Genomic DNA, 27517 nt, shown 5'->3' on the forward strand with positions numbered 1-27517 from the left:
CAGGAAAAATAGCAGCACTCGTATAGCGTATGATAAATAAATTAGCATATTCATTCGGTCGGTAAGCTCGGCTGTTGGTAAAACCCAAGTGTTACGACGGTGAATCAACGCGAATTTGGTCAGTATCGTTTACATTTGTTACGGTATAAACAACGTTGGTTAAACCCGAGCGTTAAAACTAAAAAAATAAATTCATCAAATTAACATATAAAAAGAGTAACATATGAAAAAAGAAAAATTTTTAAAATGACATTTATTTGGTCAGTAAAATCCCGGACTGTGATAAAACCCAGGCGTTATTCCCGAGCGTTGAGGTGATAAGTTGACGTGAATTCGGTTAGTGTAGGTTACGTTCGTTACTATACCGGAACTAAAACAAAAAACAAAATATAAAATTTGAGGTGGACCAATGGGGTGGCGCGCTTCGGTAAAACTCAGCGAGTCTATGCGAATTCGATATGTTTCTGTCACATTCATTATGGTATCACAACTAAAAAAATTGGTGTTCTATCTATTTCAGACACGCTCATTATAATACCGGAACTAAAACTTAAAAAAAAAACAAAAACAAAAACACACACCTTCACGGACCAATATGGTGCCGCCAAGTGGTCCAATAGGGACCCCTTACGGCACCAAAGTTCTAATTTATACTATAGTAATGATGTGACATATTTTGTGCTTATTTTTATTTTTTTCATTTTTTTTATAAACTTATTTAACTTTTGAGCATCTAATCATGCAAATCGTGCTAAAGTAAACCAGCCAATAAAAGGGAAACCGGCAATATCAAACTATTTTGACCGGTCCTCCCATCCCAGCCAACCCATTTGGTTTGCAGGACCGGCCCAATATTTTTGGAGGTCTAAAGCTAAATAAAAAACTGGGACCTCCTTTTTAGATAGTTTCGTTATTTCCCTGCTCGCAAAAGATTATTATTTTTTGTACCCTATAAGCTTGTGTGTAAATAGAAAAAAATAATTGGATCCTTAACTATTTAAAATTGCTAATAGATTACAAAATTACCAATCATGATATGTCATAACTCATAATAAAAGTTTCCATATGCAAGTATAATAGTTTGAAAATCAAAGTTATTATATACCGGAGATTCGTTCAATATATATATAGGAATACAAGGGCTAAGGCTTATTTATGGTGTGGTACAGCTACAAATGTGCATTTACAATTAAGGTGAAAACAAACTCCTAAAATAGAAACGATGATTATGCATATTGATTGTGAGAGAATATATTCAAATACTTAGAAATATAATTTGCATTTATTCTTATCCGTTGATAGAAACGATAATTTGCATTTATTCTTATTCACATCCCAAAAATGAGGAGCATATAATTTCCAATGAAAGTACATTGTTATTATTTCATCTATATGGGCCAAACACATATGCTAATTCACAGCCCAAAAAGACTCTTAGTTGACTATCTTTTAAAATTTTGGGGCCTTAGAAAACTGGTGGCCCAAAGCTCTTGCTTGGGTTGTGTACACTGTTGGGCCGCCCCTGTCGGTTTGGTCTAGTTTCTTCAAAAGCCATAACTGTTGGTTCGACCCAGAATTTTCATTAAAACATGCCGAACAGGACCGTGAAGTCCCTAACTCGTGCACAATCGAGTAATAAGCAAAAACAGGCTGAATTGATTGAGCCTGTTGTATCACATATACATGGGCCTAATATTTGTTGGGCCTTTGTTTGGGAAATACGATAGCATTGTCGATATGGTTTAACCATGATCCAACAAGCATGGCCCGAGGGACCTAGAATTAATTAAATTAAGGTAAAACTAAATAAACCACAAAGGCTTTTGATTTGGTCAAATTAGATATCCTCACCCTCTTGTTATAGTCGTCAATGGGCCCGGTTCCTTTTCTACGCTTCTCACTTCTTAAATATCTTTTATATTTTAATTTGTCAATCAAAAATTCCATTTAATTTAATATAATTTGAAAATGCTTTTTTACACATGTAACACCCTAGACAAGTTTTATATTTGTTGTATGTAAGAATATACAAGACTTCATAAGAAATACTCATCTCGAATACTATCAATGTATTTGTTAAGAAAAGTTGAATGGCTAAACAAGATTAAATGTGAGTAATTCATAGATGGATGAGGATGACCATGTTAATTTAAGGTTAAGGTCATAATGTCATATAATACAATCCACTTTCTAAAATATTCAAAAATGATATGTGTTGTTTAAATGTCAATATGGCATTAGAACTTTTGAGTTACGAGCAATTATTAACACAACGCGTTTTTCTACTGCGATCGATCGCGTGGTTTGTGATTACGAATGTGGCACACATGTGACGTGGTAAAAAAAAGTAAAAAGAAACTAACAAACTAAAAGAAAAAAAAATCATGTAGAACTATATAAAAAACTGAAAATCAATGCATATATAGTCTCTAAATCATGTGTATAAACAAGTCTGGAAATTAAATTTTATTATTAAAAACAATATCAAAACTTAAATATACGAAAAATAATACATTAAAAAAAACACCGTTAATTAGTAATGAAGAACATAAAGATTAAACTCCACAACAGCATCACCATTGCTCATATTAAAAGTATGAGTTCTTGCCTCTGCATACCCACGTGCAAATCGAAACAACCCACTTCCTCCTATGATCGGCATCTCTCTCACCGAGGACATCACCGGATTCCGACCCAAAATACTCAATGTGCTATCATTATACTTCCCTTCTACAAAAACATAATTCATAACCATCAACAATCCCATTTCGTTCAAACTTGCTGATGTATACATCCCTTGCGCTCTACCCACTAGCCTCGAGGTCTGTTCTGGGCCCACGGTTAACGGGTTGTCAATCATGGAGATGTCACCAAAACCAGTGGCGGCAGTGCGGTTAGTCCTGGTGGCTTCAACGATCCTGATGGCGGTGGCATTAGGGCCGCTAACTATGTCGTGAAAGTAGAAATGAAAATGACTTAGTTTTAGCTTTCTCAAGCCTAAAGATTGTTGTGACAACTTTCTTGAAAATTGTTGGGATTCAACGGTAGCAAGAAGAGATACAAGAAGAATAGTGAAAATGATAGTAGCAATTTTTGATACTTGCTTGGCCATTGTGGAAGAATATAGGATAATTTGTGAGTTATGCTTCTTGTGGTTCTTGCTTTTATAGAATGTCAAAAGTTTTTGGAAGACTATTCTGGTCCAAAGTCATTTAACTTTTTTATTATATAAAAAATATAAACGGAATGTGTTACTAAGGGCATCTGTAATGGTCTATTGAGTGTAAGTAAAAAGTGCCGTCACCTAAATAAGGCTTGTAATCATACTCATATTTAGACAGGGATTAGAACGTGACCATTTTTAATTAAAAAATTGAAAAAAAAAACCCCACAAAGGCTTCCTCCCACGCTTGTGACTCACGATGGGTTGCTCAAGCCCCCTCTCACGGAGGAGCAGCATGGTGTTCACCACACCTCACACCAGGTGCAGGGTCACATCTTTCTTCACCAGGGTATTACGGATAACCTAAAAGGTAGTGATTTTTTTATTCAGAACTTTGTGTAATAATAAAATATAACATGTTTAACTAGATAGTATTAATGTCGTGACCTAATTACTAGCTAGCTAACGGATGGAAACGGTACGCGTTTAGTGGACCAAACAAAACAGGTGAAATACAATGCATATTGCCTTCTTTTCTCTTGCCAATCAAATTTTGAGACTAAAAGTTAACGGGTAAACCATGAGGGTATCATCTCATACATAAAGATAATTTTAGCAATTATTTTTTCACCTACACAATATATATCGACTTAGATACAATATTACATTGATTATACTTTATTTAAAACTCAAAGCTTGTTTAGCACAATATATAAATCTTAGAATTCTAATAGCATAAACATTTAATTTTTTAAATATCGGTTGAGTAGTTCAAAAATGTGCTTAGAACTAAGTTTTATCATTGTTTTTGTCAAACTATGACAATGAATGGAAGGTTCCTTGACCGCGTTGAGAGATGGAATACTAAATTGTATTTAGAGTAGGGATGAGCTCGGTACCGTACCGGTAGTCGGTACCGAAAATCCCGATCCCAAAAATCGCAAATTTTCGGTACCGGTACCGGTACCGAAATGTTCGGTTCAGTACCGGTACAGGTACGGTACCGGTATTTAAGGTAAAATTCGGAAAATACCGGTACCGTACCGGTCCCGAAAACTCAAAACCTTGGTACCGATTTTTGCTCATCCCTAATCCAGAGGTCCGGTATGTTTGTTTAGTATTTTTGTTAGAGTTGATTAAATTTTATGGTTTAGGTCATGCCTCTCCTGTTATTAAAATGTTAGTAATGGTTTAACTAAAAAAAAAAAGCTAGTTAAAGTGTTACATTGTTAGTGGGGTTTTAACTAGCCCGCCATTTAACTAGCTCGCTGTTGTGTTGTAGGTGAATTAGGTTTAACTAGAAAAACAAACAAAAAAGATATGATTGGTTGTTAGTAAGGATAGACCCCATCTTTTAAACTCTGACGCCAACAAACAATTGGAAGGAGAAAGGAGGGGTGACACACCCTCTTTTGGCACCCCTTTGCTTTGAATGGCATGGTTTAACACTACCTTATGTGGTGATATGGCAATTTCACGCCTTGAGAGTTAGACCATAACAAATGGTCTAAGTATTGGATTATATGGTTTTTGTTTTTTTTTTTTAAACAAATTTAGGGTCTGGTACAAATTATATGGACCATATGTAAATAGCTTTATTCTTTTTTTCATTTTCGAAATCTCGCAAGAAGCAATCTTATTTTCATAACTAGATGTTAATTTTTAGTCTTTTTTAATGATAAATCCACATGAGATAGGGCCATAGGGGTGTTAAAACCAAGCCAAGCGCATTTTTCCTTAATTTTTTCTATTAACTGTGTCCATTTCTAGGGGTGTTCGGACCATTTCCTTTGCCTAATAAAATTGGAATGCTTTGGTCCCATTGGTGTTTGTTTTAGGTAGCGTTTGGTATGCATGAATGATAGGGGGAATAGAATGATTCATTACGTATGAATGAAAAAAGTAGTGTTTGGTTGCTCAATAGAATGGAATCATCCATTACACATGGAATCCCATTTCATCAAAACCATTCCTTCCTACCCCCCCTTTTTTTTTTCATTCAATTCCTCCTTCACCCTACTTTCTCAACAACACCATCACCACCTAACAACAACTACCACTACCATCGCCATCACCGCCACCATCACCGCCACCACAGCCTCCGCCACCGCTGTTGCTGCTATCGTCGCTGTAACCATCGAAAACTTTATCACTGCCGTCGTCTGACCATCACCGCCACCCTACCATCACTGCCCATGCTACCACCGCTTGACCACTGCCACCCCCACTTCCACCGTCGCCACTGCCACCATCATTTTCGTCGTTGGAGCTAACACCACCACTATCGCCATTGCGCTTTTTTTTTGTAAAAAAAATTATTTTGAGATAGGAGTGTTTTTATTATTTCTATTTCAATCATACAATTTTTTAGGATACCAAACAACATAAAGTAATAATTTATTTCATTCCCATAAGTTAACCAAACAAGACAAAGGAATGAAATGATCAATTTCATTCCCTTGTCCATTCCATTCATTCTTCCATTTCATTCCCCCTTCATTCCATTACCTCCAACCAAACATACCCTTATTTTTTATTATTTTTAACGACGAGATAACCTATTTCTAAATACTTCGTAATCCACGTATATCCACCACATATAGTGTGAACATTCCATCTTTAAAATAGATGGAAGACAACTTACCACGACATCATGTCTCTCTGGGACCCATTAATATTAGTTTTCCTTTGTGAATCTACGGAAGCAGTTTCGATCCCCCAACGACCCAACCCATGCCCGTGTCTACCATGTCCCTTTTCCCTTTCGTTTCTTCCTTTATGTTGTCTCCCTCTCTGGTTTAAATAAACTACTTTAGAGTTCTTTTTTTTTCGTTTTTGTTTTTAGCAATGCCTAAGAATGGCAGTTCACCTAATTAAACCATACGTAACACTACAATCAAAGGTCCTAATTAAAAAAAAAAAGTGTTTGAATCGAACACGATTTGAACCCAAACCAAAACCGTACGGTCGAAACAGGTTCGTAACCAATACTTCAAAACGAGTTTGACGCAGTTAAACTTAACCCGAACCAAACCTTTTAAGAAACTCAATTTGACCATCTCTAACCGCACCATAACCCGATTACGCACGTCTAGTTAGAGGTGTACAAAACCGGTTTTAAACCCAAACCGAATCGGTTTGGTCAACGGCTGGTTAAAACCGGTTTAGCTCAAACCAGTTCGGTTTATAAACTGGTTTAGAAGCAAGATAGGCCGGCCTGGTCACGTCAATTCGGTACGGTTTATAAACCGGTTTTCTCAATTGGTTTTAAAACTGGTTTGGTGGATCTTAAGGGAATCGGTCCTGAAACTGGCGGTTTGGGTCGGTTTGGAGACAGTTTGGGTGAAACTGGTTTTAAACTCAACCCAGTTCGGTTCAGTTTGCCTAAAACCGGTCCCAAACCGTTTTTTTTACACCTCTACCTCTCTAGTCAATACCAAAACCTTGTGATTAGCCCATTAGGCCCGATCAAAGCAGGCTTCCAGAAACTCAAAACAGCCCAACATCACAGGGGCCTAAAAATAATAATAACAATAATCCGAAACCCTAATTAAATACCAGCAGCCCCTCTTTTATATACACACCTGGGGTTTGAGCAGCCACAGCGGACGGCCAGTTTACGATCAAGAACCAGAGAAGATGCCGGCCGGACATGGATTGAGGTCCCGAACCCGAGACTTGTTCGCGAGAGGGTTTAGGAAGAAGGGTACGATTCATCTATCAACATACCTCAGAACCTATCACGTTGGCGATTATGTGGATGTTAAGGTCAACGGAGCCGTGCAAAAAGGTATGCCTCATAAGTTCTACCATGGACGTACCGGTCAGGTCTGGAACGTTACCAAGCGTGCCATTGGTGTTGAAATGAACAAGCAGGTCAGTTTCTTAATGTATCTGTTTATTAGATCTGTAAGCTCATTAGCTGCTGAAGATATTTATATGAGGCTTTTAGTTGTGATATTTGATTGGATTAACAGTTGGTGTTTTGTTAATTTAATATGTTGTGGAATTTTGACATAAAAATGCTGTATGAAATTAGTTTTTTTTTTTGGTAGAATTTTGGATTTAAGAGTTTGAGGTTTTTTAATTTTATGTAAAACCGAACTAGGGCGGTCCGCTAGTCGAGTCAAGCCAGGGTGGGCTGACCTGCTTTGGCTCAGGTTGTTTCGAATCATTTTTTTAGTTAGTTTTATTTGAGTTTTTATCGAGCGAGAGATGAGTTGCGAGCATTTTGAACAGCCCTATGTGAAACTTGTTGAATTTAGTTATAAGAAAATTAAATGGCATTCGGTTTATTTACAAGTGATTGAATTGGCAGTAGGTGTTTTATTTGCTGGATTGTGTTTTAAGTTACATATCTTGTAAATCATTTAATTTGTTAGGGTGTGTGTAATGGGCGGCAAAACAGACGACAAGTGGGCTACAAGTCGGAAGAACACCGCCCCCCGGCGATAAGAGGGGCGACCCGGGAGCGGGGGGAGCGAACGTATATTTGTCATCGGTGATGTGTGGGTTTATGTTCTTATTTTATTATTGTCTGTGTGATATATATATATTATGTGTGTGTGTGTGTATATATATTAAGGTACAACACCACTACACCCTTAAAACAAAAATTCTCCCTTTGCTGACTGGGTGCCACATGGCAAAAATCGCCCCATTTTGTAGCCCTTCCACTACACATAGCCTTAGAGAAGCGACTGTAGGGGTGTAAACAAGCCTAGATGTCTCGCTAGAGGTTCTCATAGAGGGGTGATTTAGGATGAAACTTTAAAAAAAATATTTGTAACAGAAAGGCCGAAGCAAAATAGCACATCGGTTAACAAAAAGATTTAGGATCAAATTTTATTATGCTGGGCCAAAAAAATTTCGAATTCCAAAAGTTTGAAACTTGACAGTGAAACCTTAGAACTAAAGTTAAACTGAAAACCAAAATGAATGGATTTTCAAAAGCTAAGTTCATGGTTTTTTTAATGTTAATATCAACCCATGTACGCCCTTGTATGTTATTTTTCTTGAATATGCAGCATTTGATTTTTGAGAATTTTTGGTGTTTCTGTAAAGTGATTTTGACGCGGACTTATTTTGGCTTAGGTTACTTAATATTGTATTGGTTTATGCAGGTTGGTAACAGAATCATCAAGAAGAGGATCCATGTGCGAATTGAGCACGTGATGCCATCAAGGTGCACTGAGGAGTTCAAGCAACGGGTTAAGAAGAACGACCAATTGAAAGCTGAGGCCAAGGCTAACGGTGTGGTGATTAGTACCAAAAGACAACCTTTGGGTCCTAAGCCTGGGTTTATGGTTGAGGGTACAACCTTGGAGACCGTTACTCCCATTCCATATGATGTTGTCAATGATCTCAAAGGTGGATACTAGTTTAAAAAAGTTTGTCTGTGGTCATGTTTATTTTGTTTTTAATACATTTGGAGACATCAGAACCAGTTTTTGTTTTTTGCTTATTATTTTTAGTTTAGACCGGGCTTGTTTTGTTTTAAATTTTCATGAAGTCGATTGTTTGGAATGAGTTATATTTTGCCAAGCTTCACTTTGCATTTATCTATTGTTTATGAAGGGGAAATATGTAAATGCCCCTATACCGAACCGAACAGATAGGTAGATCTACTGGATCAGACGGTTTATAATTTTAGCATTATATTTTGACAAATCAAACTGGTTTTCTTATTTAATATTTTTATTTCTCTTTTAAGTATTAGTTTGCATAAAAAATTCTAAACAAAGTAAAATAATAATAACACATTCAAATAACTACACTGTTTGAAACAAAAATCTGCATCTATATCTATACCCTCTAATAAAACCTATAATAGTGTGTCATATGTTAATTGCACATTTATCCTTAGGCCATGTGTTATCACCGCGCTATATGGTGCCAGAGGTAGCCACGTCGGAGGGCGCCAAGGTGAAACACCACTACACACGGGCGCAGGTGGGGGCGGTGGCCGGAGGGCGAGTCGCGGGCGTGGGGCAGGGAGAGAGATGATGATTTTCCTTTTATATAATATTAATGCATATACATCAAATCACCTTTGATCCGTTTTCAAATTAACCGGCAGGCTAGGGCGATTTCTAGTTAAAAGGCGGACGGTTAGCGGCGGCTCAATTGGCGGACCTTCGTTCTACATTCAAAATTCGAACAATTGAAACCTGTAACTAATATAGGGAAGAAAAAATAAAGCTTGTAAAATATGATTTACAAAGAAGAATAATGCATAAGCATAAACTTTGCAAGCTTCAGGGGGATGGCTGATTGAAGAAAGAGAGAGGAGAATGTAGGGTTTAAAAGATAAATCAAAATATATATATATATATATATATTACTAGATTTTATACCCCGTGTTACGGGGGTTGTTTTACATTCTTCATTTTTAGTATTAAATATGTATATTTGGATTTTAATTTTATTTATTGTAAGAAAGTTAATAATTAGTATACCTGAGGCTTGATGATAAAATGGTTTTACAAATAAATGACATGTTATAATCCGGTTTTAAAGCTATCTGGGTTTGGTGATACCCATTACCCGTTTATTTTTTTATTATAAAACTGTTTCTTAATTATAAATAAGTATCTTTTTTAAATAAAATAGGATATCAATTTTTAGTATATCCATATTTTATAGGATTTTTATATCAAATATTTTATGAGATTAATTTTTAATATAATGAGATGTTATAGCCCATTTAAGAGCTATCTGGGTTTGGTGAGACCTTTAGCCGTGAATTCGGGTCAAATGTGTGAGAAACCTTCATTTACAAATAAAGCAATCTGATGGATTGAGAGAATGGTTGTTTTACATTTTTCGTTTTTTAATTTTTTTTTTTTGGATTTTAATTTTCTTTATTATAATAAAGTTAATAATATACTTAGGGTTTGATGATGAAAGGGTTTCATAAATAAATGACATGTTATAACCCGTTTAAAAGATATCTGGATTTAGTGACCCATGACTCACTTATGTTTTTTACTATAAAATTGTTTATTAGTGATAAGTAATATCTTTTTTTTAATTGGATATTAAATTTTAGAATATCTCTGTTTTATAGGATTTTCATATCAAATAATTGGTAAGATTAATTTTTAATTTAATGAGATGTTATAACTCGTTTAAGAGCCATCTGGTTTTGGTAAAACCCATACCCATGAACTTGGGTTAAATCAATGAGAGACCTCCATTTAACAATCTAGCAGTCTGGTGGCTTTCATAAAAGAGGAAAGCAACACATCGCAATAGTAGGATTTTAGGAGTTTCGTTTATATATATTATAGATTAAAGTATAAAATTAGTATTTCAAGCAATATTAAAAAACGAAAATGGGCTGGTCGAATTAAAATGCCTTACATAAAATTAGGCTGTGGACTTATACTAAAAATTAGAAATAAGACTATATTTAGAGGTGCACAAAATACATAAATAGTAACTAAATCATGATTAATTAATCATCAATCAAGCCCTTAATCAAGCCCCTTCTATTATAGCCTTTTTTTGGTATCATGAGCGAAAAAAATGTGTCTATGTGTCGCCTACATGACAACACTTTTTCTCACTAAAGTCCCCCAACAAAGGCCCCCATAACACATAGTCTTATAATTAAAAACCAACTTAATTTATTGCATTTTGTTTATTAACCAATCATTATTAAACATAACTTTAAGAAAGAAAATTCAAATATTATTTTTTACCCATCAATTACACGTAGACTGTATGTAGTACACGGGCTTCAAAATAGTTAACAAATAAAAACCGGTTCCACCAAATTATATATTTTTGAGTATTCGGAGAAGTCCCAAAATAGCCATTTTTTCCCCAAAATCTTTTATAATTTGGACTGTCAAGACTTATTGAAAAAAAATAAAAATAAAAATAAAAATGAGATTTCGAAAGAAAGTCAGGTAAAAGACGAGATTTGGGGAAATAATGTCGGTAAAGTCCAAATTATTTGTAATCTTGGAACAAAAGTTCAAATTTTTCAAAAACTTTTTTATACAATACAACCGTCTTGAGAGACTGTATTTTTATGTTTCCTACCTTTCCCGTCCATATTTTCAAATTATTGAAAAAATATATTTTTTACCATTATACCCTTGAACCACCACCACCACCACCACCTTAAACCACCATCATCACCGACGCCGTCAGCCCCACCCCATCACCACCACCACCACCACCACCGTTACTACCACCATAGCCGCCTCCACCATTCGGTAAGACCGAAGCTATGCAGTTAATTAACAAGATTTAACAGATAAATCTTGTTAATTGTCACTGAATTTTGATGAAATTAAGTTACGAAGCTATGCAGTCGATATCACAGATATATCACCGATATATCAGTGATATATCGGTTATCGGTCCCTTGGCGATATATAAGGCAGAATATCAGTACCGATAATATCAACGATATTGACCGATATTGGACTAATATTTGACTGATATATCACCGATATTTCCGATATCAGTGTTTTAAGTCTTAATTATCACTTTTAGTCTTCAATGTTATTGTTTTAAGTCTTAATTAATTCTTGCTTGCTACGATTATTAGTATTTTGCAATTTGCAAAAGGTTAATTTGTTAATGGTAGGAGACTTTACTGAATTATTAGTGTTAAATTGCTATATATATGAATTTTACATGATATTAAAATTACCGATATCTCACTGCGATAACCGATATCTCAGGTATCGGTCCTTGGTTGATATCCGATAACTTTTCGCATTAACTGCTTAGTTACGAAGAGAAGTTTTAGTTAGATACATGTTGTGCATATGTGAATTTTAAATTAGAACCTACGCCCAAGTTCAGAAAAGTTGCTTTACAACTATCTCATGAAAGTAGGGCTGGCGATTCGTGACCTGTTTCAGGCGCGATTAAACCTGTTTAATAAATAACTGCAGTATGTAATATTATGTTTTTTTTTTAAATTATTGAAATTTGTAGGCTGGGCTCTACGGTTTCTCTTTCTTGGTACATGAGACATACAACTGTGCTGTTATGGAGATGAGATATATAGTAGTTAAACGGCTCGTATTCATGTTTGATACTTGTGTTAATCGCATCGTCATGATGAAAGGTGTTTTTTTTTGTGTGTGTAAAATGTATTTGAGTTTCTTTTCTTATTTGTTTCTTCTTTTGTTTCTCAGAGTCGCAGGGATGTTGAAGGGTCTCTCTTTGTGGTTAAGAGGTTGTAGTTAATTTGTATTTCTTGTATGTGAAATGCAAATATTTGTAATTTACGAGCTTATAAATCCATTTTGGCTAATAATTTCTGATTATGCATTATAAGTCAATGACGCCAAGTATTGAACTTTTTTAATGGTCATATTAAAATATAGAAATAGGAACAAGTTTTTAAATTGATTGCTTTTGTGTGAAGAATGAGAATTAATCTATCTAATATATCAACTTCTTTGTTGTAATTTCAGGAACACTCAACCGAGGTTCCAGTTTATTGTAATGAATCGACGAAGTACAGGCAAGCTTCCACTAATTTTGTTATTAATTGTGCATCTTTATTACATTGAATGACACTGACTTAAAATTAAACCAGAAGCATGAAGAACTTTACACTATTCATCTTTAAGTATGTTAAATGCCAACAAATGTGTGCATTACTACATATTAGCATTTTAATTTTGTGATTTTTGGCATGCTTTATTAACATGTAACAGAAAACCTTGTGGAGAATCTGTTAGGAGATTTTGAGTTTGAACTTCAAGTTCCTTATTTGCTTTACCGAAATGCTTCTCAAGAAGTGAATGGTATATGGTTCTATAATACACGTGAGTGTGAAGATGTTGCAAACCTCTTTACTAGGTAATTATTATTATTATTATTATTATTATTATTATTATTATTATTATTATTATTATTATTATTTTCAGTTTTTTATGCTACTGTTTCCAATTATTAATAATTAGCTGCATGATATATGTTACTTGAGTCTGACCATATTGACATCTGCTACAGTGCAAACAATCTTTTATGTAAGTGAACCAAATAGGTTTTTAAAAACACCGAAAGAACATGAGCGGGCGTGTGGGTGTTTGTTTAACTTTAACCGAACAAACGATTGAACACGAACAGATAATCGATTGGGGTTTTCGTATTTGTGTTGGTTCATTAAGAAAAGGAATGTATTCAAGTTCGTTTGTTTAACAGTATAAACGAATGGTTTGTGAAGGTAAACAACCGAACATTACGGAACATAGAAGAACAAACATAACTGAATGAAACTCAGTTAAAAGTAAACGTGAATATTAATCTGTTGTGCCCAGAAAGTTAATAAAACTAGACTAAATTGTATTGGGTGATGTTTTAACCACATAAAATAGACTAAATTGTAATGGAAATAAATTTAGAAAAAATATATAAAATTGAAGGGACTTAAAACAAATACAAACTAACAAACACATATGAATGTAATCAGATGAACATAAACGAATTTCAATTAATGGATGTAAACGAACAGACATATAAACTAATATAAATGAACGAATGTAAACCAATAAACATAAATGAATCTAAATGGACAAACGAATTATGTGTTCATGTTCGTTCGTTTTTAATTAAATGAGCAAACATTGTTATTCGTGTTCGTTCATATACAAAAAGAAACGAACTTCTTGCCTAACGCTGGTTCACTGAACGTTCAGTTTGTTTACAAGCCTACAACCAAAGCGTGATCACGAAGCATGAAAGTTTTAGCAGCTGTAGATATTAACTTTAGATATATTTAGCTAAATTTCTGTCATATTTGTCAATGGTTTATTAGTAGGTCATAATTCACACTTGATACATGTGTTTAATGACATGTTAAAATTCAATTGGCATAAAATATTTTTTTTCATTATCATTCTTTAATTTTCCAGGATACTTGGTGCATATTCAAAGGTTCCCCCAAAGCAGAAAGTGAACAAAAGGTAGCTAGATTTATCATTATGTATAATTTAAATATTTGAGTTTTAAAATTTAATAGCAAGTTGAAGTTGATCATTAAAGTTGTGAGGTTTTGTGCATCTGTTTGACTCGTTTCCTTTTAATGAAAATTTTGAGCCATTAGAGAAAAAATGTTACTTGAATCACCCAATTTATAAGTCAGCTGTCAAAACAAGTCAAAATCACCACCTCTAATTCTAAAATTTTTTAAATCATGTTTTGTTGTGTAGTGAGTTTGAGGAACTTGAAGCAGTACCTACCTCTGCTGTAATTGAAGGACCACTGGAACCAGGGTTGACCTCCTCTCGGTCAACAGACATACCTGAGGATTCTTCATTCGTCAACTTTTTTAACGTACGTGTCCATCAACACACATCTTTTATTTCTATTTTCTGCATGTGATTATTCTAATCTACATTCAATTTTACCAATGCAGACTTCTATGAATTTGGGACATAATAACAATATTCAAAATCCCGTTAATCCCATACAACCTTACCTTAATTCAACAACACCGCCACCTGTGGTCAACAATCCATCCGCCCCACCAATGCCGCAACGTGACAGTGTTGAGCAGGTCAACACCAGCAACCATCTAACCAATCTTATTAAACCGCTTTCTTTCTTCACACCATCTTCTTCTCCCGCCCCATTGGTCAGACAACCGTCAACATCTGTGCCAGCTGGTGCCCTTCAGCCACCACTGAATGTTCAAACAAGTGTCGGTATTCCATTGCTTCAGCCGTTTCCACCACCTGCACCACCGTCATCACTCACTCCTGGTACTTCTGGTCCGTTTTATGGACCGTTGACCCGAGAAAAAGTCAGAGATGCTGTTGTAATGCTTTCACAGGTATTGAAATCTGTTCCTTTTTTTTCTGTGAAGTGGTTGACTTTCTGAACCATACTTGGAAGCGGGTCATATGAGTTTGACCAGGGATGACCTTGTTATTTTCTTGATATGTTAAATGCTATTTTCAAATTGTAAACAAACCAAACAAACACGAATGGGCATGTTTGTGTTCATTCATTTAACTTAAACGAACAAACGAATGAACGATCGAACACAAACAGTTAAGACGAACGGGGTTTTGTTGTTATTCGTTAAGAAAATGAACTTGCTCGTGCTCGTTTATTTTTGTGAACAGTATAAACGAATGGTTCATGTATTCAAACTAACGGACATAGATGGACAAACATAATTGAGCTAAAACGAGTTAAAAGTAATGTGAAGAACAATGTGTTGGGCCTATAAGGTATTAAAACTATACTAACCTGTAATGGGCCAAAAAAATATAAATGACTATAATAAAGAACGTAAACTAGCGAACGCAAAACATAAATGAACGAAGGAACTTAAGTAAACGTAAACTAACGAACGCAAAACATAAATGAACGTAGGAACTTATATAAATGTAAATTAACGAACACAAATGAACGAATGTAAGCAAACTTCCCACCAAACGGTTCAGTGACTTTTCACTGAACGTTTGGTTCGTTTACTGGCCTAATTATTTACTAGTTTTTACTACACCTGGAGCATTAAAATATGAATGTTTTGATAGTTTAGTTTTGTAATCATGTTTAATTATTCAATTATATATATATATATATATATATATATATATATATATATATTAAAAGAACAAAAATTGATGGGTGAAAGCGAACCGTTAACCGACTTGGGGAGCTCTTAACACGTACTGTTTCAAAGTTTTTTGTAATCAATTTCTGTCAAAACACCGTTTTTATTTTATTTATTTATTTATTTATTTTGTTTTTGCAGGATAACCAATTCATTGACATGTTTTATCAAGCTTTATTGAAAGTACATCAGTCATAACTTGAAGAACTATCTAAAACACTGTGTGTAGATTTTGAGGACTTTTTATGTTTGTTTTGAACACTGAAGGTTTCTTATGCATGTATTGTCGTCCTTTGTTTATTAATGATGATTTGTAATGTTTCATACTTCTGGTTGATAGCAACTAACTTATCTGATAGCACCTAACTGTAGGTAGATTGACCATTTAGCCCCTTGTGTTCCACCAAAAATTATCGATACTTTGCTGTTAGACTGGCTCTAAGTTTTGCAAATCAAGTATTAGCACCCAAAATCAACTGGGCGGCTCAACCATTCTGGGTTCAAAGCGAAGTAAAAATCCAAGCTATTTTTCAACTTCTTGAGTTAGTACCTAATCAAACTATAAACTATCGAAAGCGTAATCAACTATCGGCTAAGCTTTTGTTGGGAGGGAATTCTTGTAACAGTTTATTTGGAGAAAATTCGGATAACCTTAACCTGTACCGAGTTAAAGCCCTCAAATAATTAGCCACCAAAGGCAGGTTGATTGAATACAATGTCAATATGTTATATTGTTAATTAGTTATAAAGTAACTAGGGATATTAGATATAGATTAGTAAATGGGCGGTCAAAGAATTTTAATATATGTTTCTTATTCTACTATGATAGTACTATGGTAAGGTTCTTGTTAATTCTAATAAAGGTTATGTGTTAATTCTACTACGGTGGGTACAATTTTTGTTGTTTGCAACTTAGAAGAAAAGAAAAAAAAAGGGACTTTTTTACTAATCATTACTAATCAGACTATCAGGCCCTCAAACCCTATAGTCTAATTACATTGAAAACTTAGTAAATCTTATATGTATATTTACGATTTCTTTTCTTTCTTTTTTTTCTTTTTCTTTTTTAATTCAGGCTCTATTCTGGTGGGACCAAAGGCGATTGCTTGGTTCGCTCCCCCTTGGTCGGCCGTGGTAATCAAACACACATGTTAATAATTTATAATTGCGTATAACCATAATTATGGCATGGTTATCACCCGATAATTATAAGAATCCGAAACTAATGTTCTTCTATTATGATCTTAATTGTGAGAGTACCTAATCTTTGGGGACACATACATGAAGCTATCGAGTTTGGTCGGTGTGTGAAACTGTCAACCTTTTCTTTTTGTATTAATTGTGATATTAATCATGTGGCCGACATTCTGTATAGTGAATTAGTGATAGTGATATCACGTCAACTGAAGTACCTACTTACCAGTATGAACGTATGAATTTAAGGTTAAGATTCTTTAATATGGTTGCTATGCTTGGGGTGGGATTGTCTTGGAGGTTAAATGGTGTGGATGCATGTTGGCTCGAATCTGAAGAAATTGATCATCTGTTCCGCTGAAGACAATCAAGATGGTGTCAACGAAATTCGAATTGGAAAAATTTGATGGGAAGAATGATTTCTCTCTCTGGAGGGTAAAGATGAGGGCTCTACTGGTTCATCAAGGTATCTCTGATGCCTTGTTAGGAGAGCCAAATATGCCAGAGGGGTTTACGGATAAAGAGAAGAAAGATATCTTAGAGAAGGCGCATTCAGCAATCATTTTAAGCCTCGGTGATCATGTTCTTCGTGAAGTCTCAAAAGAACTCATGGCTGCTGGAGTTTGGGCGAAACTTGAAACTCTGTACATGACCAAGTCATTAGCAAATCGGCTATATTTAAAGAAAAGACTCTACACTTTTCAAATGACTCCTGGTAAATCATTAGAAAGTCATACTGACGAATTCAACAAAATAATTCTTGATTTAGAGAATATTGAAGTTGCATTAGAAGATGAAGATCAGGCAATAATTTTTCTCTCATCTTTGCCTTTATCTTATGAACATTTTGTGGATACTCTCATGTATGGGAGAGATACATTATCCATGGAAGATGTTCTTGCAGCCCTGAATTCAAAAGAATTGAATAAAAGGGTGGATATTCAAGAGGATTTGGGTGATGGTCTACTTGTGAGAGGGAGGTCAGATCAGAGGGGTCAAAGACCAAAAGAGATCTAAGTCTAAAACAAAGAGAGTTATGAGGTGTTATATCTGTAACTCAGACAAACATTTGAAAAGGGACTGTCCTGAAAAGATGAAGAAGAAAAAGTTAGAAAGTTCTTCTAAATTTCAAGGTAATAATTCTGTAGATGACTCTTTAGATGGATATGATAGTGCGGATATCTGTGTAGTATCAAAGGATAGTTGTATTAGTGGTTGGATAATGGATTTAGGTTGTTCATACCACATGACCCCTAATAAGGAATGTTAAAATTAGAGGATCTTGGTGTAGTAAAGCTAGGTGATGACATGCCATGCACCATTAAGGGACATGGCTCAGTAGCATTAAGTTTGGATAATGGAACTGAGGTTGAATTGACTAATGTTAGGTTTATTCCAGCACTAACCAAGAATCTTATTTCTTTGGGAACATTTGAAAGACAAGGATATGTTGTTAGTTTGAAGAATGGTAAGGCCAAGGTTATTAAGGGATCTATGGTAATGATGTCAAGGTCAAAGGGTGAGAATAACATCTATGTGTTAGATGGAAGGACAGTAGTAGGATCTGTTTCTGTGGTAAAGGGTAAAACGGGCAATACTGCAAAGTTATGGCATAATAGACTTGGTCACATGAGTGAAATAGGCTTAATGGAATTAAAGAAGCAAGGAGTAATTAAAGAACTTGTTAGTTGTGATGTAGGTTCTTGTGAAAACTGTATCTTAGGCAAGTCTAAGAAGGTAAGTTTTAATAAAGGAATACATAAGTCTAATGACTTGTTTGGTTGGAGGATTTCAAGGGATTTTAAGGGAATTGGAATTTGAATTCCATTGCTTGACCTGTTTGGTTGGGTATGAGAAGGAATTGGAATTGGATTTAATTTCCAATCAAATTCATCATTTAATGGAATCTGAATTCCTTTCATATTCCAAAGGATTTCAAGGGATTTTAAAAAATGTTCATGATTTACTCAAATAACCTTATTGAGAAGCAATCATAGTCACCATCATTTTCATCAACTACCACCACCATTTTTTCCGGCCACCGCCACCACCACCATTTTCTCCGGCCACCACCACCACCAACGCGATTCCGGCCAGACAAGAACCATGTTTTTCTGATCTGGAAACGACTAAGTAGCGCGTTTTTCGGCCAGATCTAAACCTGCATTTTCCGGCCAGATCTAAACCCGCGTTTTCCGGCTAGGTCTAAACCAACGCAACCCTTTTTTTCCTTAATTAGTTTTGATTGCTAGCGGTGGTTGGAGACGGTAGTTGACAGTCCGACCGTCGGTGGTGAGTAACACTGTAACAGAGGGGCAGTGGCTATATTTGTTAATTTGAAAGGGGTAGTGGAGAGTAACCAGTTTTGTTGGCTGGTCATTTATTCAAAGGGGTAGGGTTGGTTATATTTGTTAATTTGAAAGGACATTAGTGTCTTTTTTAAATGTCTTTGCATTCCAATTCCTTTTAACAAATGTATAACCAAAAAACATATAGATTTTAATGGAATTCATAAATTCCATTTCCCATACAAATTCCAATTCCAATAAAATCCACGAACCAAACGCACCCTAAAGGAATTCTAGATTATGTTCATGCTGATTGTTGGGGACCTACAAAACACAAGTCTTTAGGTGGAGCCTCTTATTTCTTGTCTATTATAGTTCTAGAAGAGTGTGGGTATACATTTTAAAGAATAAGGCTGATGCATTTAATATGTTCAAAGAGTGGGTAATTTTAGTTGAAACTCAGACTGAGAAGAGAGTTAAGAAGCTAAGAACTGATAATGGGCTAGAGTTCTGCAGTAGAGAGTTTAAAAACTATTGCAAAACTAAAGGAATAGCAAGACATTTAACCAAGGGACACCTCAGCAGAATGGTCTTGTAGAAAGAATGAATAGGACTTTATTAGAAAAGGTGAGGTGTATGCTGATATCTGCAAGAATGCCTAAGGGGTTTTGGGCAAAAGCTGTAAAAACTACAGCATATCTGCTTAATGGATCACCATCAAGTGCAATTGATATGTTGGTACCTATGGAGAAATGGTCAGGTATAAAGACATATTATGATAACTTGAGAACTTTTGGTTGTTTGGCTTATTCACATGTTAGCCAAGGTAAACTAGAACCAAGAGCCATAAAGTGTATAATGCTTGGTTATCCTGATGGGGTTAAAGGGTATAAACTTTGGAGACTTGATGATGGGAAACCTAGAATTATAATCAGTAGAAGTGTGGTGTTTCAGGAAGATGTCATGTATAAAGATGCACTATGATGCTAGACTGTCGCTATCTAGTTAAAAACAATATAAATCAATGTCCAAATCACCTCAAACTAGTCAGGGTAAGTAGGGTGTCGAACCACGAGGAGTATGTGGTCAGTGTAAAGTGTAAACGATTCCTATCATTATGAAGTAATTCAATTAAAGTGCTGATCACACTAGCAAACAGTTTGTGTTTCATAATAAACGAACAATTAATCAAGTATTCAATCAATCAAACAAAGCAAATCACACCCGGGAATTCAAGTAAGCAAACTAACAGCAAACTCATGCACATAACAGATAAACTATCCTGTGTCAACTACAGACTGACTAACCGGTTAAACCTTAGGCATCCACGCTCGCTAACACACGGCACTGGTTATCAAACGGTCCCTGCCAGTGTGACTCAACTAAGGGCAAACGTATGCTTTCTCACAATTAACAGGTCAAAACAATCCTATAATCATAGCAACTGGCACACTAATCGTTCTGATCGAAATAAACCTAAACTGACGTTGTGCACAATAATACTAGACATCAATACTCATAGATTAACATCAAAATAATTACAATCAATTGTTCTAGTACATGAGAAAATAACTGAAAGATTACAAACTATACATCTCGGGTATGACTCGAAGGATCTAGCCGCGTCTCGGCATCTCTCGGTCTTTGATTACGATGTTATGGAGTATATCTATGGCCTTGAGATGATTGGAAGTGATGGTAGGCTGCTCTTCTTCTCTAAAAGTGCTCTGGAAATTGAATTCTGGCCTCTAGGGTCGTCAAAACGAATATAACATAAAAACCCTAACTTTCTCGTCTGTGCGGACCATCGCGTAGCGCGATGGTCATATGACCATCCCATCACGCTACGCGATGGTAGGTAACCTCATTTTTGGATTCCTCTTGTCGAGAAACCCAAAATTCATATATTATGGGTTCCGTAACTCATTTTCTAGCTCAGGATATGCTCGTTTTACTTCCTGGTCTCTTTTTGTGAACCCATCTTGTTCTGTTTTAGCATCGGCTTTGGGTTTCTCATCCAAACTCCTCCCGAATCCTTCTAACACTTCCTAAGACTTCAATTTATGCTCCGGTATTCCCGAGATATCATTTCATGCTCGTACAAGTCTCCAATTTAGCATCTTTAACGATCAATGGCCTGAAATACAAAAGCACGTATGAAGTACCAAAGTTCTAACAATATACTAAACAAAACTACATAATTAACACACTAATATATATACAAAATACCCGAACATCACACTAAAAGGGTCAACTAGTGAAATAGGAGTTGATCATGGGGTTCAAGTTGAGGTGGAGCCTGTATATAGTGTTTATGAGCATGGAAGCACAAGTGATTTTACTGAAAGAGAAGACAGGGGTAATTCTGGTATTTCAGGAAACAGTGATCAAGCAGGTTATAGTCTGGCAAGAAATAGACAAAGAAGGAATGTTGGTCCTCCTTTGAGATATAGAGATGTTGATGATATATCAACATTTGTTTTTAAGTGTTACAGAAGAAAAAAGTTCTTCTGAACCATTGTCTTATGATGAAGCAATTAAGTCAAAAAATAAAGACAAGTGGTTGCAGGCAATGAATGAAGAAATGGATTCTTTAAATAAGAATGACACATGGAAACTGGTTAATAAACTAGAAAAGCAAAAATTGGTTGCTTGCAAATGGATTTATAAAATTAAGGAAGGAATGTAGGGGAAAAACCTAGGTATAAAGCTAGGTTGGTGGCTAAAGGATTCACACAAAAGGCTGGTATAGATTATAATGAAATCCATTCACCTGTTGTGAGACATGCTTCTATTAGAATAACTTTGGCATTAACAGCTCAAGAAGAGTATGAGCTAGAACAACTTGATGTAAAGAAGCTTTTCTTCATGGGAATTTGGAAGAAAAGATTTACATGTAGCAGCCACAAGGTTATGAGATTGAAGGGCAAAATGGGAAGGTTTGTCTTTTGTTAAGATCTTTATATGGACTAAAACAGTCACCTAGACAATGGTATTTGAGGTTTGATCAATACATTGTGTCAAGTGGTTTTAGTATAAGTAAATTTGATAGTTGTGTTTACTTCAGAGAATATGAAAAGGGGCAGTATGTTTATCTACTGCTTTATGTAGATGACATGTTGGTAGCTTGTAAAGACAAACAGATCATACAAGATACTAAAGATTTGTTAATGAAGGAATTTGATATGAAGGAGCTTGGTGAGGCAAGAAGGATTTTAGGAATGGAGATTACCCGAGATAGAAGTCAAGGTTTGTTATACTTGACTCAGACTTGTTACACTAAGAAGATATTGTCAAATTATGCTATGGAGAATTGTAAAGCTGTAACTACTCCATTGGCTGTTCATTTTAAGCTTTCTGATAAAGATTATCCTGTGTCAAAAGTATCGTATATGAATAGTGTGCCATATGCAAATGTGGTGGGAAGTCTAATGTATCTAATGGTATGTACTAGGCCTGATTTGGGGTTTGCAGTTAGTTTAGTCAGTAGATACATTGTAAATCCTGGTAAGAATCATTGGGAGGCTGTAAAGTGGATACTGAGGTATTTGCAGGGTTCCAAAGGTGTTGGTTTAGTCTTTGGGAAGGGTTTTATTGATTAAGGGATTATTGGTTATGCTGACTCAGATTTTGCAAAAGATTTAGATGATGGTAAGTCAATGACTGGTTATGCATTTACAGTTTGGGGGTCTTTAGTTAGTTGGAAAGCCTCATTGCAACACATTGTGAATTTTGCTACTACAGAAGCAGAGTATGTGGCTCTTACAGAAGCTGTTAAGGAAGCATTAAGGCTTAAAGGTTTCATTTCTGAACTCAGGGGTATTTTGGTCCAACCGGTTGTCTTTTGTGATAATCAGGATGCAGTACAGTTAACCAAGAATGCTATTTATCATGAAAGAACAAAACATATAAATGTTAAATTTCATTCTATAAGGGATGTTGTTAAAGCAAAGGAAGTAACTGTTGAATCTGTTGATACAATGGAAAAAGGTGCAGACATGTTTACAAAGGTGTTGCCAGGTTCAAAGTTTCAGTTATGTTTAGATCTTCTAAACATTGGAGAACATTAATGACAAGGTGGAGATTGTTAAGTATAAAGTGTCATAAATGTCAATACACAAAGTTGAAAGGTTGTGGCAGTTTGTGTAACTTCTCTATAGTTCAGGGACTTGTTTTGTTAATATGGTGGTTAGGTTGTTAATAGCCGTTAGGAGTTAATAAAAGGGGGATAATCACTTAGTTAGGGTTTACTTTTCATTTTCTTGATTTCTCTGTAATACATTCTCAATATTCTGTAATCTTTCAATTCCAGTTAATAATAGTTTCGTTTGTTCTTGATCGATTGATTCTTGATCCAATTTCATAACAGCTAGTGACTTAGTACGTTTTTGTAAATATATGTAACCATAACCGAACTAAAAAAGTTGGTAATCAAAAAAAGAATCAGTTGAACCACCGTTTAACTGCTTTCTTAAGTTCTTTTTTGTTTGGTTATGTCGTTTTTAGTTTTTTTTATTTGTTATAACCGTGTGCATTTTAGACAAGTGTGTGAGCTTTAATATATCAAAACTCGGTTGAGTTTTTTGTGTTTTTGCTAAAGTGTAGGGACGTCAGTATGTTAAAATTATATTTAGTGATATTTTCATAAAATGAGAAAGTATGTTGGCTTTTATAATATCAATCCAGTTTAGATACGTATACCTACTTAATCTCAAAAAGTGAAGGTCGGACTAGTTTATTAAACGCTCATATTTTAAGCTCAATCTTGTTCTCAAACTAAAATTCGAATTTCGATTTCGAGTGGTCCACAAACGGCTTAACTTGTTTACACATACATTACAGAGCCTTTATAGTGGTTGGGGTTGGGGAATATTACTAAATCCAAATTTGTCAGTTTATTTTCCTTAGATAACCAAACGATGTATAAATTTTCATTTAAACTAATCCTAGTCCATCGTATTCCGATTTCTTTTACACATTTTCACTTTCAAGGCATTTTGTGGACTAAACGTTAAATATATGGTGTTAATATCATGAATATGTCTTTTTATATTTCATGAGGGTTGTCCCTCACATCATAATAATGGGTACATGTCGTAGTATCATATTAATTGCGACAATAAGGTAATCAATAATCGTCATACTTTTACAAATAAACATCTTACTTATTGTTTTTTTTTTAATTGCACCCCTCAGTGTAAAAACTGAAAAGTCTTTCTGTTTATGTAACGGTAACATGAAAATACTCCTTTCATTCACTTAGTAAGACCATAACATTCTAGTTTCTCATGCATGTTTTCATTAGATAACCCAATTCATCAAATAGTTTTCAAAAAATAACACTTAGGTAAAGGATACCGATTAAATCAAAATTATTTGATGTAGTGGTGTTGTCTAGCGCATTAAAAGTAAAAGACTTAGATTGTCAGATTTTCCTATAAAAACAACCAATGTTGGTACGTATTTTTGAAACAAGTCATTTTGATAAATAACTTTTTTAACATTTGTTTGAGAAAGAAAAAAAAATACTCTTTAAATACGTACTATATAATCTTTGTTTTTAGGTTTTTGTTAAAATATGTTATGTTTATTTAAGAAACACAAGCAGACATTTCTTTCATATAGTATAGTGTTCATGTGTGATAAGATTTTACCTCTATGGCTGAAAAAATAAGCGAACAAATTATGTGTATTCATTTTGAGTATGGCAATGGGTCGGGTTTGGGCCGGGTATTGATAATCCCATGTCCATATTTGTTTGTAAAATCGTGTCTCATACCCGGCCCATTACCCGTCGGATATTTGTCGGCTAATTACCCGTCAGGTATTGGGCATACCCGTGGGTATCAGGTTTACCCGTTGAGATTTTCAAATACATTTTTTTTATCATTATAATTCTTTTATGCCTTTTATTCATACGGCAACTATTACAAATTAAAATAAATGCACTCTAGAATATAAACATTACAATAAATAAATAATATCATAATATATATATATATAGAGAGAGAGAGAGAGAGACACACACACACATACACACACACTTCACTAGTTCATAACCTATACAATACAAAGAATTTTTCGGGTATATGATTCGGGTAAACGGGTATGCGTTTTCGGGTAATCGGGCTGGGTATAATCTAATTCCATACCCGACCCATACTCGTAAAAGTTTTTAAATCTTAATCCCATACCCGGCGGGTGTCAGGTATATCCATCCCATGTGTTTCGGGTTTCGGGCATACCAGTCAGGATCGGGCTTCTTTGCCATCTCTAAATTTCATTTATGTTCACGTATCATCATAAATTAAATGTTTTGAAATCTACAAAATTAACTCACTTTTTTACAAAACAAAAACATAGTGACTATGTCAAGGAAAACAATAGACACGTCATGAGTCATAATTTTTTAGTGTTTTACTCTTTTAGTCTTTTAAATGGTTCGTTGGTACATTTCAAGAGAAGTTCGATAATAATCGAGAAAAGGTAGATAATTAAATAATTGCATATATTTTTTTTAATATGAAAACTTTGAACGAGTGAACATTGTTCTATAAATATATTTGTATAATTTTATGTCTTGTGTCTTAGAAAGGAGAAGATTTTAAGTTTAAGTCTTATCTGTGACAAAATTAAGGTTTCAGATTATGTCAAAGAGTTTTCTAGCTTTCTTACCTATAGTTTGTTTCCTCCTGAGCATGTTCTCCAGGTCAGGACTAATGTACAAGCTTTCCATATATTAAGTTAGTGATCGGTCAGTGATTCAATTGTTATTAAATAACATAATAGAATATATATATATATACCTATTATAATAAAGTAAAATAAATGTAGACACTTATCATGTTTTGGTTAATTCTTATAATTTTTTTTCTCTAAAATTAATATACCCTAATATATGTAATAAATCAATAATTATTCACTTTCCTTTTACACTATATTTATATAATATCTATATATTTTTATAAATATAAATATTAACATATTATTTTATTATATATTTTAAAATACTTGGTGAATTCCAAAAATAAACAACTAATCATGTTTCTCAAATGAAAATTGTTTCGGGTTTTTTGTAGAACTTAAATTTGATTTTATGGGTCAAAAATTGTAAATAGATTGTTTGGTACAAGTTAACTACATTTAAGTCAAAATTTGTTACGAGTCAAAAATGAAAATTTTGAGTATTTTTAAAAGTTTGAGAATGCAAAATAGATTTATCGTCAAATTTGTTATGGGTTCAAAGTGTTGACTTTAAAATATCAAAAGTATGAAAGTTAGAATTTTAAACATGATTTGGGTTTCAAATTTATTTTTAAAGCATTTTTTGAAAATAATAAAAGGTTCGGGATTTGACAAATTTACTATTTTTCACTCAATTATTAAAATTTAAGAAAAGATTGCGAACACTTTCGACATGTCATCCCCATGCCTATCAATGCTTCTAGCTTTTATCAAATTTGAAATATTTATATCAACATTAACTTTTCCTTCAATGATGATCAGAACGTTGTATGGGAAACACGTCATGCAAAACTATGCTCAAATGAAACAAAATATTCACAAAATTGAATGGGTTAACATGCTATTTTTTATATTGTCATTATGACAAAGTCAAGAAACCCTCTGAAACTTATCAAAAAAATTTTTATGGTGTAGCTTATAAAAGCATAGTTCTTGAAGAACATCTATTGTTACAATCTAATGTTCTACTTTCCTTTGATGGGTGGTAAATTGATAAATATATCAATAAAGCTAACGCTCCTTTTGTATATAGGCTGAGTAGTTAGAACTACTATCGTATGAAAAGTCTTATTTTCGAAATTGGTTCATAACTAAAATTCTTTCAATTATACATATATGACACAGAAAATAAATTTTTCAATAGAAAGAAGCATTCTCGGGTACGTTTTTACACAGACATTTTTTTTATTAAGTTCATTTAAAAAAATCATTTTATGATATAAATAAAATCAATTTATGTACACATTGTATAGATACAAGCATAGATGTAATACATTTTTTTCATATACGCTACGTAATTATTTGTTTTACTTATAATTTTATAATTTGAATTATCCTGTGTGTGATCCGGGCTCTAAAACTAGTGTATATATATATATATATATATATATATATATATATATATAGGGAGATTTCAAATGAGAACCCCTTTGAGTTTTAAGAACTCTAAAGAACTCAGTGTAACGATTTTTTTTTTCGAATTTTTTTACACATGTGTAATATATGTAAGTTACATACACGTAA

At 34.2% G+C, this 27517-nt stretch overlaps 2 protein-coding genes and 1 pseudogene across 2 annotated transcripts; 2 read left to right on the top strand and 1 right to left on the bottom strand.

Moving 5' to 3' along the window:
• Positions 1-2533: 2533 nt before the first annotated feature.
• Positions 2534-3112, bottom strand: LOC143532163 (dirigent protein 22 pseudogene; annotated as a pseudogene).
• A 3690-nt stretch (positions 3113-6802) lies between these two features.
• On the top strand, positions 6803-8689 carry LOC143532164 (large ribosomal subunit protein eL21z/eL21y-like). Its single transcript, XM_077027291.1, has 2 exons — positions 6803-7039; positions 8287-8689. The coding sequence occupies exons 1-2, from the start codon at positions 6803-6805 to the stop codon at positions 8542-8544; spliced, it is 495 nt and encodes a 164-aa protein (XP_076883406.1). The 3' UTR covers positions 8545-8689.
• Positions 8690-12473: 3784 nt separating this feature from the next.
• On the top strand, positions 12474-16097 carry LOC143532182 (mRNA-decapping enzyme-like protein). Its single transcript, XM_077027303.1, has 6 exons — positions 12474-12483; positions 12856-13000; positions 14056-14106; positions 14353-14476; positions 14559-14975; positions 15909-16097. The coding sequence occupies exons 1-6, from the start codon at positions 12474-12476 to the stop codon at positions 15963-15965; spliced, it is 804 nt and encodes a 267-aa protein (XP_076883418.1). The 3' UTR covers positions 15966-16097.
• The last annotated feature ends 11420 nt before the right edge of the window (positions 16098-27517 follow it).

The sequence above is a fragment of the Bidens hawaiensis genome, unplaced genomic scaffold (genome assembly GCF_021521415.1).
Source record: "Bidens hawaiensis isolate Kalapana, Puna unplaced genomic scaffold, B.hawaiensis_p1.1 tig00009385_1, whole genome shotgun sequence".
NCBI classification, from domain to species: Eukaryota; Viridiplantae; Streptophyta; class Magnoliopsida; order Asterales; family Asteraceae; genus Bidens; species Bidens hawaiensis.

Coding starts and splice junctions, on each gene's coding strand:
- LOC143532164 (XM_077027291.1), top strand. CDS start 6,803: ATGCCGGCCGGACATGGATTGAGGTCCCGAACCCGAGACTTGTTCGCG. Junction 7,040..8,286: donor GTGTTGAAATGAACAAGCAG/GTCAGTTTCTTA, acceptor TGGTTTATGCAG/GTTGGTAACAGAATCATCAA.
- LOC143532182 (XM_077027303.1), top strand. Junction 13,001..14,055: donor GTTGCAAACCTCTTTACTAG/GTAATTATTATT, acceptor TTAATTTTCCAG/GATACTTGGTGCATATTCAA. Junction 14,477..14,558: donor CATTCGTCAACTTTTTTAAC/GTACGTGTCCAT, acceptor TTACCAATGCAG/ACTTCTATGAATTTGGGACA.